Here is a 12,001-nt window from a genome sequence, read left to right as displayed (position 1 = left end):
ATCCTCCTGGGGACCCCGAAACCACCCCGGGACCCCCTGGGACCCCCAAAATCCCCCCGGGACCCCCACGGGCCTCCCCCAGGATCACCCCAGGACCCTCAGGATCCTCTTGGGACCCCCAGGACCCCCCGGGACCCCCCAAAATCCCCTGGGGACTCCCCCATTTTTTTTAAGGCCGGGGGGTGCAGAGACCCTCCCCCCCCCCTCCCCTCCCCCCCATTTTTAAGGCGAAGGGGTTGGAGCCCCTCCCCCCCCCCAATAAAGAATTTGGGAAACAAAAACCGAATTTGGGGATTTTGGGTTTTTGGGGGAATTTAGGGGGGGTTGGGACAATTTTGGGGGGTTTGGGGACGATTTTAGGGGGAGGTTGGGATTTTTGGGGGGGTTTTGAAAGGTTTTTTTGGGAAGATTTTGGAGGGGGTTTTGGGAGGATTTTGGGGGTTTTCAAAGTTTATTTTGGGACGATTTTTGGGGATTTTTCAAGTTTTTGGGGGAAGATTTTGAAAGGGTCTTTTTTGGGAAGATTTTTGGGGATTTTTAAACTTTGTTTTGGGAAGATTTTGGGAATTTTAAAGTTCTTTGAGATTTTTTTGGGGGGAACATTTTGAGGGTTTTTTAGGAAGATTTTGGGAATTTTTTTTGAGAAGATTTTGGGGAGTTTTTTTGGGAAGATTTTGGAGTTTTTTAACTTTTATTTTTGGGAAGATTTTGGGACTTTTTAAAGTTCTTTGAGATTTTTTTGGGAGGAACATTCTGAGGGTTTTTTTTGGGAGCATTTTGGGGGAATTCGGGATTGGAATTTCCAGAACTTCCGGTCACGACCTCGCAGCCCGCTGCCTCATCTGCGTGACGTCACTTCCGGTGTGTTATGGCTGTTTCCTGTGCGCTTCCGCCTCGGTGCTGCGTCACTTCCGGCGCGCGGGGCCGATGGCGGCGGGGCTGCGGCGCGCGCGTGAGTGGGGGAGGGGCGGCCCGGGGGGACCAGTTCGGACCAGTTTAAACCAGTTTGGACCAGTTTAGGCCCGGTTTCTCCCCAGTTTGGACCGGTTTAGACCAGTTCGGACCAGTCTCCCCCAGTTTGTCCTTGGTTTGTCCCAGTTTCTCCCAGTTTATCCCAGTTTGGCCCCAGTTTGTCCTTTGTTTGTTCCCAGTTTATCCCAGTTTATCCCAGTGGGTCCCAGTTTAGACCAGTTTGGCCCAGTTTGTCCCAGCTTCTCCCCGTTTCCCCCAGATTGTCCTTGGCTTTTCCCCAGTTTGTCCCAGTTTCTCCCAGTTTCCCCCAGTTTGTCCCAGTTTATCCCAGTGGGTCCCAGTTTATCCCAGTTTCCCCCAGTTTATCCCAGTGGGTCCCTGTTTAGACCAGTTTGGCCCAGTTTGGCCCAGTTTCTCCCAGTTTCCCCCAGTTTGTCCCAGTTTGTCCCAGTTCATCCCAGTGGGTCCCTGTTTAGACCAGTTTGGCCCAGTTTGGTCCCAGTTTATCCCAGTTTCCCCCAGTTTGTCCTTGGTGTTTCTCCCAGTTTGTCCCAGTTTGTCCCAGTTTGTCCCAGTTTCCCCCAGTTTGTCCTTGGTTTTTCCCCAGTTTCCCCCAGTTTATCCCAGTTTGTTCTTGGTTCATCCCCAGTCCCCCCAGTCCCTCCCAGTTTGATCCCAGTCCCTCCCAGTCCATCCCAGTATCTCCTTCCCCTCCCAGTGCGTCCCAGTTTGATTCCGGTCGTGGTTGATGACATCACCAATGACGTCACTGATGACGTCATGATGACATCATCGCTGTGCTCGCTGCAGCTGCTGCATCCCCAGTGCTCCCAGTTTGATCCCAGTCCCTTCCCAGTTTGATCCCAGTTTGTTCCCAGTCCCTCCCAGTTTGATCCCAGTTCCATCCCAGTCCCCCCCAGTCCCTCCCAGTTTTATCCCAGTTTGTTCCCAGTCCCCCCCAGTCCCTCCCAGTTTGATCCCAGTTCCATCCCAGTCTCTCCATTCCCCTCCCAGTCTGTCCCAGTTGGATCCCGGTGTCCCAGTCGCGGTTGATGACGTCATCAGTGACGTCAGCGATGACGTCAGAGCTGCGCTCGCTGCGGCTGCTGCGGGAGCACCCAAGGGTGCTGCACGTGCAGCTGCACCGGCCCAGCAAGCGCAACGCGCTGGACCTGCACTGCTGGAGGTACTGGGATGAACTGGGAGGGACTGGGAGGGACTGGGATCCAACTGGGAGGGACTGGGATAAACTGGGAGGGACTGGGATGAACTGGGAGGGAATGGGATCCAACTGGGATCAAACTGGGAGGGACTGGGATGAACTGGGAGGGACTGGGATTGAACTGGGAGGGACTGGGATCCAACTGGGAGGGACTGGGATAAACTGGGAGGGACTGGGATTGAACTGGGAGGGACTGGGATCCAACTGGGATCAAACTGGGAGGGACTGGGGGGGACTGGGAGGGACTGGGATATACTGGGAGGGACTGGGACGAACTGGGATCAAACTGGGAGGGACTGGGGGGTCTGTACTGGTGCTCCCGGATGCTCCATACTGGTCCGTACTCGTCCTTACTGGTCCGTACTGGGCAGGGAGCTGGTGCTAACCGGTCTGTACTGGTCCATACTGGTCCGTACTGGTCCGTACTGGTCCTTAGTGGTCCGTACTGGTCCTTACTGGTCTGTACTGGGCAGGGAGCTGGTGCTAACCGGTCTGTACTGGTCCGTACTGGTCCGTACGGGTCCGCACTGGTCCGTACTGGTCCACACTGGTCCATACTGGTCCATACTGGTCCGCACTGGGCAGGGAGCTGGTGCAGGTGTTCCAGGAGATCTCGCAGGACCCCGAGTGCCGCGCGGTCGTCGTCTCCGGCGCCGGCAGCGCCTTCACCGCCGGTGGGACCCCAAATTCCCAAAATCCCCCCTGGGACCCCAAAATCCCCAAATTCCCACCTGGGACCCCAAATTCCCCCCTGGGACCCTGAAATTCCCGAAATTCCCATCTGGGACCCCAAATTCCCCTCTGGGACCCCAAAATCCCCCCTGGGACCCCAAAATCCCAAAATTCCCCCCTGGGACCCCAAAATCTCCCCTGGGACCCCAAATTCCCCCCTGGGACCCCAAAATCCCCCCTGGGACCCCGAAATTCCCACCTGGGACCCCAAAATCCCCCCTGGGACCCTGAAATTCCCGAAATTCCCATCTGGGACCCCAAAATCTCCCCTGGGACCCCAAATTCCCCCCTGGGACCCCAAAATCCCAAAATTCCCACCTGGGACCCCAAATTCCCGCCTGGGACCCCGAAATTCCCAAAATTCCCACCTGGAACCCCAAATTCCGCCTGGGACCCCGAAATTCCCCCCTGGAACCCCAAAGTCCCAAAATTCCCACCTGGAACCCCAAATTCCCCCCTGGGACCCCAAAATTCCCGAAATTCCTTTCTGGGACCCTGAATTCCCTCCTGGGACCCCCAAATTCCCGAAATTCCCATCTGGGACCCCAAATTCCCCTCTGGAACCCCAAATTCGCAAAATTCCCACCTGGAACCCCCAAATTCTCAAAATTCCCTCCTGGAACCCAAAATTTCCCCCTGGAACCCCAAAATTCCTTTCTGGAACCCCCGGATTCCCTCTCAAATCCTAAAATTCTCTTTCAAATCCCAAAATTTCCCTCCTAGAACCCCAAAATTCCCTTCCAGAACCCCCAAAATTTCCCCTCAGATCCAAAAATTCCCTCCTGGAACCCCAAAATTCCCTCTCAAACCCCAAAATTCCCTCCTGGAACCCCCCAGAATTCCCTCTCCCATCCCCAGCCTCCCTCCCGGCTCCCCGGGGATTGTTCCCGGGAGCTCCCCCAGACCCCGGCAGCGCCGGGGGGTCCCGGGGGTTCCCCAGACCCCCCTGAGACCCCCCAAATCCCCCCAAATCCCCCCAAAATCCCCCCAAATCCCCCGAAATCCCCGAAATCCCCGAAATCCGCGGCTGGTGCAGGCATCGACCTCGGGGAGCTGGGCTCGCTGCTGGCGGCGCTGCCGGCGCAGGACGCGGCGCGCCGGGCCTGGGCGCTGCGCCGCCACATCCTGGAGTTCCAGGAGAGCTTCTCGGTCATGGAGAGGGTGGGCACAGCCCCGGGACCCCCGAAACCCGCCCGGCACCCCGAAACCCGCCCGGCACCCCCTAAATCCCGGCCTGGGACCCCCGAAACCCGCCCGGCACCCCAAACCCGGGCTGGGACCCCGAAACCCGCCCGGGACCCCCTAAATCCCGGCCTGAGCCCCCGAAACCGGCCTAGGACCCCAACACCTGGGCTGGGACCCCAAAACCTGGGCTGGGACCCCGAAACCTGGGCTGGGACCCCCTCAGTCCCGGCCTGAGCTCCCAAAACCTGGGCTGGGACCCCCTAAATCCCGGCCTGAGCCCCCGAAACCGGACTGAGACACCAACACCTGGGCTGGGACCCCAAAACCTGGGCTGGGACCCCAAAACCTGGGCTGGGACCCCCTCAGTCCCGGCCTGAGCTCCCAAAACCTGGGCTGGGACCCCCTAAATCCCGGCCTGAGCCCCCAAAACCGGCCTGGGACCCCAACACCTGGGCTGGGACACCGAAACCTGCCCTGAACCCCCTAAATCCTGGCCTGGGACCCCAAAACCAGCCCGGGACCCCAAACCCAGGCTGGGACCCCCTAAATCCCGGCCTGAGCCCCCAAAACCCAGCCTGGGACCCCAAACCCAGGCTGGGACCCCCTAAATCCCGGCCTGAGCCCCCAAAACCCAGCCTGGGACCCCAAAACCCGCCTGGCACCCCAAAACTGGCCCGGGACCCCAAAACCTGGGCTGGGACCCCAAAACCCGTCCTGAGCCCCTAAAACCTGCCGTGACTCCCCAAAACCCTGACCCCACAAAAACTCCCCTGACCCCCAAACCCCCCTGACCCCACAAAAACCACCCCTGACCCCCAAACCCCCTGACCCCAAACCCCCTGACCCCCAAAATCCCCCAAACCCCCCTGACCCCACAAAAATCCCCCCTGACACCCAAAATCCCCCTGACCCCCAAACCCCCCTGACCCCACAAACCCCCTGACCCCAAACCCCCCTGACCCCCAAACCCCCCTGACCCCACAAAAATCCCCCCTGACACCCAAAATCCCCCTGACCCCCAAACCCCCCTGACCCCCAAACCCCCCTGACCCCCAAAACCCCCCTGACCCCACAAAAATCCCCCCTGACACCCAAAATCCCCCTGACCCCCAAACCCCCCCTGACCCCCAAACCCCCTGACCCCCAAAATCCCGCAGTGCCCCAAACCCGTGATCGCCGCCGTGCACGGGCCCTGCATCGGAGCTGGTGAGGGGGGCGGGACGGGGTGGGATTTGGGATTTGGGATTTGGGATTTGGGATTTGGGATGGGGATGGGATTTGGGATGGGGATGGGATTTGGGATTTGGGATTTGGGATGGGGATGGGATTTGGGATTTGGGATTTGGGATTTGGGATTTGGGATTTGGGGTGGGATCGGGTGAGGGAATGGGGAGGTCGGGATGAAGCTGAAGATGAAGATTGGGGTGAGGATGAGGATGGGACAGAATGGGAACGGGATGAGGGAGGGTGGGGTGAGGATGAGGAGGATGGGATAGGATGATGAGGAGGATGCGGATGGATGATGAGGATGAGGGTGGGATGAAGATGAGGATGAGGAGGATGGGATGATGAGGATGAGGATGGGATGAGGATACGATGAGGATGAGGGTGGGATGAAGATGAGGATGGGATGATGAGGATGAGGATGAGGGTGGCATGAGGATACGATGAGGATGAGGATGGGATGAAGATGAGGATGGGATGGGGATACGATGAGGATGAGGGTGGGATGAAGATGAGGATGAGGAGGATGGAATGATGAGGATGAGGATGAGGATGGGATGGGGATACGATGAGGATGAGGATGGGATGAAGATGAGGATGAGGAGGATGGGATGATGAGGATGAGGATGAGGATGGGATGGGAATACGATGAGGATGAGGATGGGATGAAGATGAGGATGAGGAGGATGGGATGATGAGGATGAGGATGACGAAGGCTCTCCCCCCAGGCGTGGATCTGATCTCGGCCTGTGACATTCGCTTGTGCTCCCAGGACGCCTCGTTCCAGGTCAAGGTGGGACACGAGGGGACCCCGGGACCCCCCAGATGTCCCCAAACCCCCCGGGACCCCTCCCAGTGTCCCCCAGTGTCCCCCAGTGTCCCCCAGTGTCACCCAGTGTCCCCCCAGTGTCCCCCAGTGTCCCCCAGTGTCACCCCAGTCCCTCCCAGTGTCCCCCCAGTGTCCCCAGTGTCCCCCAGTGTCCCCCAGTGTCACCCCAGTCCCTCCCAGTGTCCCCCAGTGTCCCCCAGTGTCACCCAGTGTCCCCCAGTGTCACCCCAGTCCCTCCCAGTGTCCCCCAGTGTCCCCCAGTGTCCCCCCAGTGTCACCCAGTATCCCCCAGTGTCCCCCAGTATCCCCCAGTGTCCCCCAGTGTCACCCCAGTCCCTCCCAGTGTCCCCCAGTGTCCCCCCAGTCCCCCCAGTGTCCCCCAGTCTCTCCCAGTCCCCCCCAGTCCCTCCCAGTCCCCCCAGTGTCCCCGGTGTCCCCACAGGAGGTGGACATGGGGCTGGCGGCCGACGTGGGGACCCTGCAGCGCCTCCCCAAAATCGTGGGGAGCCAGAGGTGGGTGAGGGGCACCCCCGGTGTCCCCAAATGTCCAAATGTCCCCAAACGTCCCCAAATGTCCGAAATATCCTCAATGTCCCCGATGTCCCCAATCCACCCAATGTCCCCCATGCCCCAAATTGCCCCCAATGTCCCAAATGCCTCCAATCCCCCAATGTCCCCAAATGTCCCCCCAGTGTCCCCCCAGTGTCCCCAGATGTCCCCCCAATATCCCAAATCCCCCAATCCCCCCAACCCCCCCCAATGTCCCAAACGTCCCCCCAATATCCCAAATCCCCCGATGTCCCCAAACCCCCCAATGTCCCCGATGTCCCCCTGGTGTCCCATGAATGTCCTCAGTGCCCTGATGTCCCAAATGTCCCCGACCCCCCCAATGTCCCCAAACCCCCCCAAATGTCCCCAAATCCCCCCAACCCCCCCAATGTCCCCGACCCCCCCAATGTCCCCAAACCCCCCCAAATGTCCCCAATATCCCCAAATGTCCCCAAATCCCCCCAACCCCCAAAATGTCCCCAACCCCCCCAATGTCCCCAATGTCCCCAAATGTCCCCAAATCCCCCCAACCCCCAAAATGTCCCCAACCCCCCCAATGTCCCCAATGTCCCCAATGTCCCCAACCCCCCCAATTTCCCCAAATCCCCCCAATGTCCCCAAATCCCCCCAATGTCCCCAATGTCCCCAATGTCCCCAACCCCCCCAATTTCCCCAAATCCCCCCAATGTCCCCAAATCCCCCCAATGTCCCCAATGTCCCCAATGTCCCCAACCCCCCCAATTTCCCCAAATCCCCCCAATGTCCCCAACCCCCCCAATTTCCCCAAATCCCCCCAATGTCCCCAAACCCCCCCAATGTCCCCAAACCCCCCAATGTCCCCAAACCCCCCCAATGTCCCCAACCCCCCCAATGTCCCCAACCCCCCCAATGTCCCCAATGTCCCCAATGTCCCCAACCCCCCCCAATGTCCCCAAATCCCCCTAATGTCCCCAAACCCCCCAATGTCCCCAATGTCCCCAACCCCCCCAATGTCCCCAATGTCCCCAGTGTCCCCAATGTCCCCAATGTCCCCAACCCCCCCAATGTCCCCCCGCTGTCCCCTCGCTGTCCCAGCCTGGTGAACGAGCTGGCCTTCACCGCCCGCGTCATGAGGGCGCCCGAGGCGCTGAGCTGCGGCCTGGTCAGGTGGGGCTGCGCTTTTGGGGGAGTTTGGGGCATTTGGGGGATTTTGGGGGGATTTTGGGGAATTTGGGTGAATTTTGGGGGGGATTTTGGGGGCGTTTTTGGTGAATTTCGCGTGGATTTAGGATGAATTTTGGGTGAATGTGGGTGGGGATTTTGAGAGGGTTTTGGGGGTGGTTTTGGGTGTATTTGGGCTGTGTTTGGGCTGCTTTCGGGCTGGTTTTGGGTGTATTTGGGCTGCTTTCAGGCTGTATTCGGGCTGTATTTGGGCTGGTTTTGGGCTGTATTCGGGCTGTATTTGGGCTAGTTTCGGGCTGGTTTTGGCTGTATTTGGGGTGGTTTTGGGCTGTTCTCGGCTGTGTTCTGGGCTGGTTTCGGGGTGGTTTTGGCTGTATTTGGGCTGTATTTGGGCTGTATTCGGGCTGTATTTGGGGTGGTTTCGGGCTGTATTCGGGCTGTTTTCGGCTGTATTCGGGCTGCATTTTGGCTGTATTTGGGCTGGTTTCGGGCTGTTCTCGGGTGTGTTCTGGGGTGGTTTCGGGCTGTATTTGGGTTGTGTTTGGGCTGCTTTCGGGCTGTTCTCGGGTGTTTCCTGGGGTGGTTTCGGGCTGCTTTCGGACTGTATTCGGGCTGTATTCAGGGTGGTTTCGGGCTGTATTCGGGTGTGTTTGGGCTGCGTTTCTGGGTGGTTTTGGGTGTATTTGGGCTGTTTTCGGCTGTGTTTGGGCTGCTTTCGGGCTGTATTCGGGCTGTGTTTGGGCTGTATTCGGGCTGTGTTCTGGGGTGCTTTCGGGCTGTTCCCGGCTGTGTTCTGGGGTGGTTTCGGGCTGTATTCGGGTTGTATTTGGGCTGGTTTCGGGCTGTTCCCGGGTGTGTTCTGGGGTGGTTTTGGGCTGTATTCAGGTTGTATTTGGGCTGGTTTCGGGCTGTTCTCGGGTGTGTTCTGGGGTGGTTTCGGGCTGTATTCGGGGTGGTTTCGGGCTGTATTCGGGTTGTATTTGGGCTGCTTTCGGGCTGTTCCCGGCTGTGTTTGGGCTGCTTTCGGGCTGTTCCCGGCTGCGCTCGGGCTGGTGACGCCGTGCCCCCAGCCGGGTGCTGCCGGACAAGCCGGCGCTGCTGGAGGCGGCGCTGGAGGTGGCCGCGGCCGTCGCCGCCCGCAGCCCCGTGGCCGTGCAGGGCACCAAGGTCAACCTGCTCCACTCGCGGGACCGGCCCGTCAGCGAGGGGCTGCAGCACATGGTGCGTGCCACCGGCACCGGCACTGTCACTGTCACTGTCACTGTCACCTCCCCGCGGCACTGGCACTGTCACCTGTCACCTCCCTGGATCACTGTCACTGTCACTGTCACTGTCACCTCCCCGCGGCACTGTCACTGTCACTGTCACTGTCACCTGTCACTGTCACCTCCCCGCGTCACTGTCACCTGTCACTGTCACCTCCCCGCGTCACTGTCACTGTCACCTGTCACTGTCACTGTCACTGTCACCTCCCCGCGTCACTGTCACCTGTCACTGTCACCTCCCCGCGTCACTGGCACTGGCACCTGTCACTGTCACCTCCCCGGGTCACTGTCACTGTCACCTCCCCGGGTCACTCTCACCTCCCCAGGTCACTGTCACCTCCCCGGGTCACTGTCACTGGCACCTCCCCGCGTCACTGGCACTGGCACCTGTCACTGTCACCTCCTTGGGTCACTGTCACTGTCACTGTCACCTCCCCGGGTCACTGTCACTGTCACCTCCCCGGGTCACTGTCACCCCCCCAGGTCACTGTCACCTCCCCGCGTCACTGGCACCAGCCCCAAACAGTGTCGCTTCCGACCCCAGAACAGTGTCACCTCCCCAGGACAGTCACTGACCCCAGAACAGTGTCTCCTCCCCCGGGTTGCTGTCACCTGTCACTGTCACCTCCCCCGGTCACTGTCACTGTCCCCATGTCCCCGTGTCCCCAGGCCACCTGGAACATGGCCATGCTGCAGACCGAGGACATGTCCCTGTCACTGTCACTGTCCCTGTGTCACTGTCCCCGTGTCACTGTCCCCTGTCCCTGTGTCACTGTGTCACTGTCCCTGTCCCTGTGTCACTGTGTCACTGTCACTGTCCCCGTGTCCCCGTGTCCCCAGGCCACCTGGAACATGGCCATGCTGCAGACCGAGGACATGTCCCTGTCACTGTCACTGTCCCTGTGTCACTGTCCCCGTGTCACTGTCCCCTGTCCCTGTGTCACTGTGTCACTGTCCCTGTCCCTGTGTCACTGTGTCACTGTCACTGTCCCCGTGTCCCCGTGTCCCCAGGCCACCTGGAACATGGCCATGCTGCAGACCGAGGACATGTCCCTGTCCCTGTCACTGTCCCTGTGTCACTGTCCCCGTGTCACTGTCCCCTGTCCCTGTGTCACTGTGTCACTGTCCCTGTCCCTGTGTCACTGTGTCACTGTCACTGTCCCCGTGTCCCCGTGTCCCCAGGCCACCTGGAACATGGCCATGCTGCAGACCGAGGACATGTCCCTGTCCCTGTCACTGTCCCTGTCCCTGTCACTGTGTCATTGTCCCTGTCCCTGTGTCACTGTCCCTGTGTCACTGTCACTGTGTCACCATCACTGTGTCACTGTCACTGTCCCTGTCCCTGTGTCACTGTCATTGTCCCCATGTCCCCATGATGTCCCCAGGCCACCTGGAACATGGCCATGCTGCAGACTGAGGACATGTCCCTGTCACTGTCCCTGTCCCTGTCACTGTCACTGTGTCACTGTCCCCGTGTCCCTGTGTCACTGTCCCTGTGTCACTCACTGTCACTGTGTCACCATCACTGTGTCACTGTCCCTGTGTCCCTGTCCCCGTGTCACTGTCCCCTGTCACTGTCCCTGTCCCTGTGTCACTGTGTCCCTGTCACTGTCCCCATGTCCCCAGGCCACCTGGAACATGGCCATGCTGCAGACCGAGGACATGTCCCTGTCACTGTCCCTGTGTCCCTGTGTCCCTGTCACTGTGTCACTGTCACTGTGTCCCTGTCCCTGTGTCACTGTCCCCTGTCACTGTCCCTGTCCCTGTGTCACTGTCCCTGTGTCACTGTCCCTGTGTCACTGTCATTGTCCCCATGTCCCCATGATGTCCCCAGGCCACCTGGAACATGGCCATGCTGCAGACCGAGGACATGTCCCTGTCACTGTCACTGTGTCACCATCACTGTGTCACTGTCCCTGTCCCTGTCACTGTGTCATTGTCCCTGTCACTGTGTCACTGTCCCTGTGTCCCCTGTCCCTGTGTCCCTGTCCCTGTCCCTGTCCCTGTCACTGTCCCCATGATGTCCCCAGGCCACCTGGAACATGGCCATGCTGCAGACCCAGGACATGTCCCTGTCACTGTCCCTGTCACTGTCCCTGTGTCACTGTCCCTGTGTCACTGTGTCACTGTCCCTGTCCCCATGATGTCCCCAGGCCACCTGGAACATGGCCATGCTGCAGACCGAGGACATGTCCCTGTCACTGTCACTGTCCCCTGTCACTGTCACTGTGTCACCATCACTGTGTCCCTGTCCCTGTGTCACTGTGTCCCTGTGTCCCTGTCCCCATGATGTCCCCAGGCCACCTGGAACATGGCCATGCTGCAGACCGAGGACATCCCCAAGTCGGTGCAGGCGGCCCTGGACAAGAAGGGACCCGAGGACGTTCCCTTCGCCAAGCTCTGACGTCACCTGATGTCACCTGAGTGCCACCAGTGCCACCTGAGTGTCCCCAACGTTCCCTTCGCCAAGCTCTGATGTCACCTGAGTGCCACCAGTGCCACCTGAGTGTCCCCAACGTTCCCTTCGCCAAGCTCTGACGTCACCTGATGTCACCTGAGTGCCACCAGTGCCACCTGAGTGTCCCCAACGTTCCCTTCGCCAAGCTCTGATGTCACCTGAGTGCCACCAGTGCCACCTGAGTGTCCCCAACGTTCCCTTCGCCAAGCTCTGACGTCACCTGATGTCACCTCGGTGTCACCTCGGTGTCCCCAAGGTCCCACCATCCCTGTCCCCATCCCTGATGTCACCTCTGATGTCACCTCTGATGCCACCTCGGTGTCCCCAAGGTCCCACCATCCCTGTCCCCATCTCTGGGGCCACCTCGGTGTCCCCCAATAAATTCTTTGTCCCCAAATCTCCCT

At 59.5% G+C, this 12,001-nt stretch overlaps 1 protein-coding gene across 10 annotated transcripts; it reads left to right on the top strand.

Annotated features, from left to right (window-relative positions):
- Positions 1-920: 920 nt before the first annotated feature.
- On the top strand, positions 921-11,994 carry ECH1 (enoyl-CoA hydratase 1). Of its 10 annotated transcripts, none has more exons than XR_014950871.1 (12): positions 921-952; positions 1,987-2,158; positions 2,780-2,868; positions 3,963-4,087; positions 5,269-5,317; positions 6,064-6,128; positions 6,607-6,677; positions 7,788-7,859; positions 8,945-9,095; positions 11,439-11,579; positions 11,642-11,713; positions 11,828-11,994. XR_014950871.1 is itself a non-coding variant. In XM_085564831.1 (11 exons), the coding sequence occupies exons 1-10, from the start codon at positions 928-930 to the stop codon at positions 11,541-11,543; spliced, it is 924 nt and encodes a 307-aa protein (XP_085420957.1). In that variant the 5' UTR covers positions 921-927; the 3' UTR covers positions 11,544-11,549; positions 11,622-11,994. The 10 variants fall into 10 exon arrangements, 7 of the variants coding, with proteins under 7 accessions (XP_085420957.1, XP_085420960.1, XP_085420958.1 ...); XR_014950870.1 differs by having other exon boundaries at positions 11,439-11,621; positions 11,684-11,713; positions 11,767-11,994; XR_014950869.1 differs by having other exon boundaries at positions 11,439-11,621; positions 11,684-11,994.
- Positions 11,995-12,001: the final 7 nt, after the last annotated feature.

This window comes from Lonchura striata, chromosome 34 (assembly GCF_050655825.1).
Source record: "Lonchura striata isolate lonStrDom1 chromosome 34, ASM5065582v1, whole genome shotgun sequence".
In the NCBI taxonomy this organism is placed as follows: Eukaryota; Metazoa; Chordata; class Aves; order Passeriformes; family Estrildidae; genus Lonchura; species Lonchura striata.
This window is presented reverse-complemented; position numbering and strand designations above follow the sequence as displayed.

What these genes read in the sequence shown, in the direction of transcription:
- ECH1 (XM_085564831.1), top strand. Translation starts at nt 928, where the DNA reads ATGGCGGCGGGGCTGCGGCGCGCGC. An exon ending in CTGGACCTGCACTGCTGGAG is followed by an intron (nt 2,159 to 2,779) that starts GTACTGGGATGA and finishes CGCACTGGGCAG; the next exon opens with GGAGCTGGTGCAGGTGTTCC. An exon ending in GCGAGGGGCTGCAGCACATG is followed by an intron (nt 9,096 to 11,438) that starts GTGCGTGCCACC and finishes TGATGTCCCCAG; the next exon opens with GCCACCTGGAACATGGCCAT.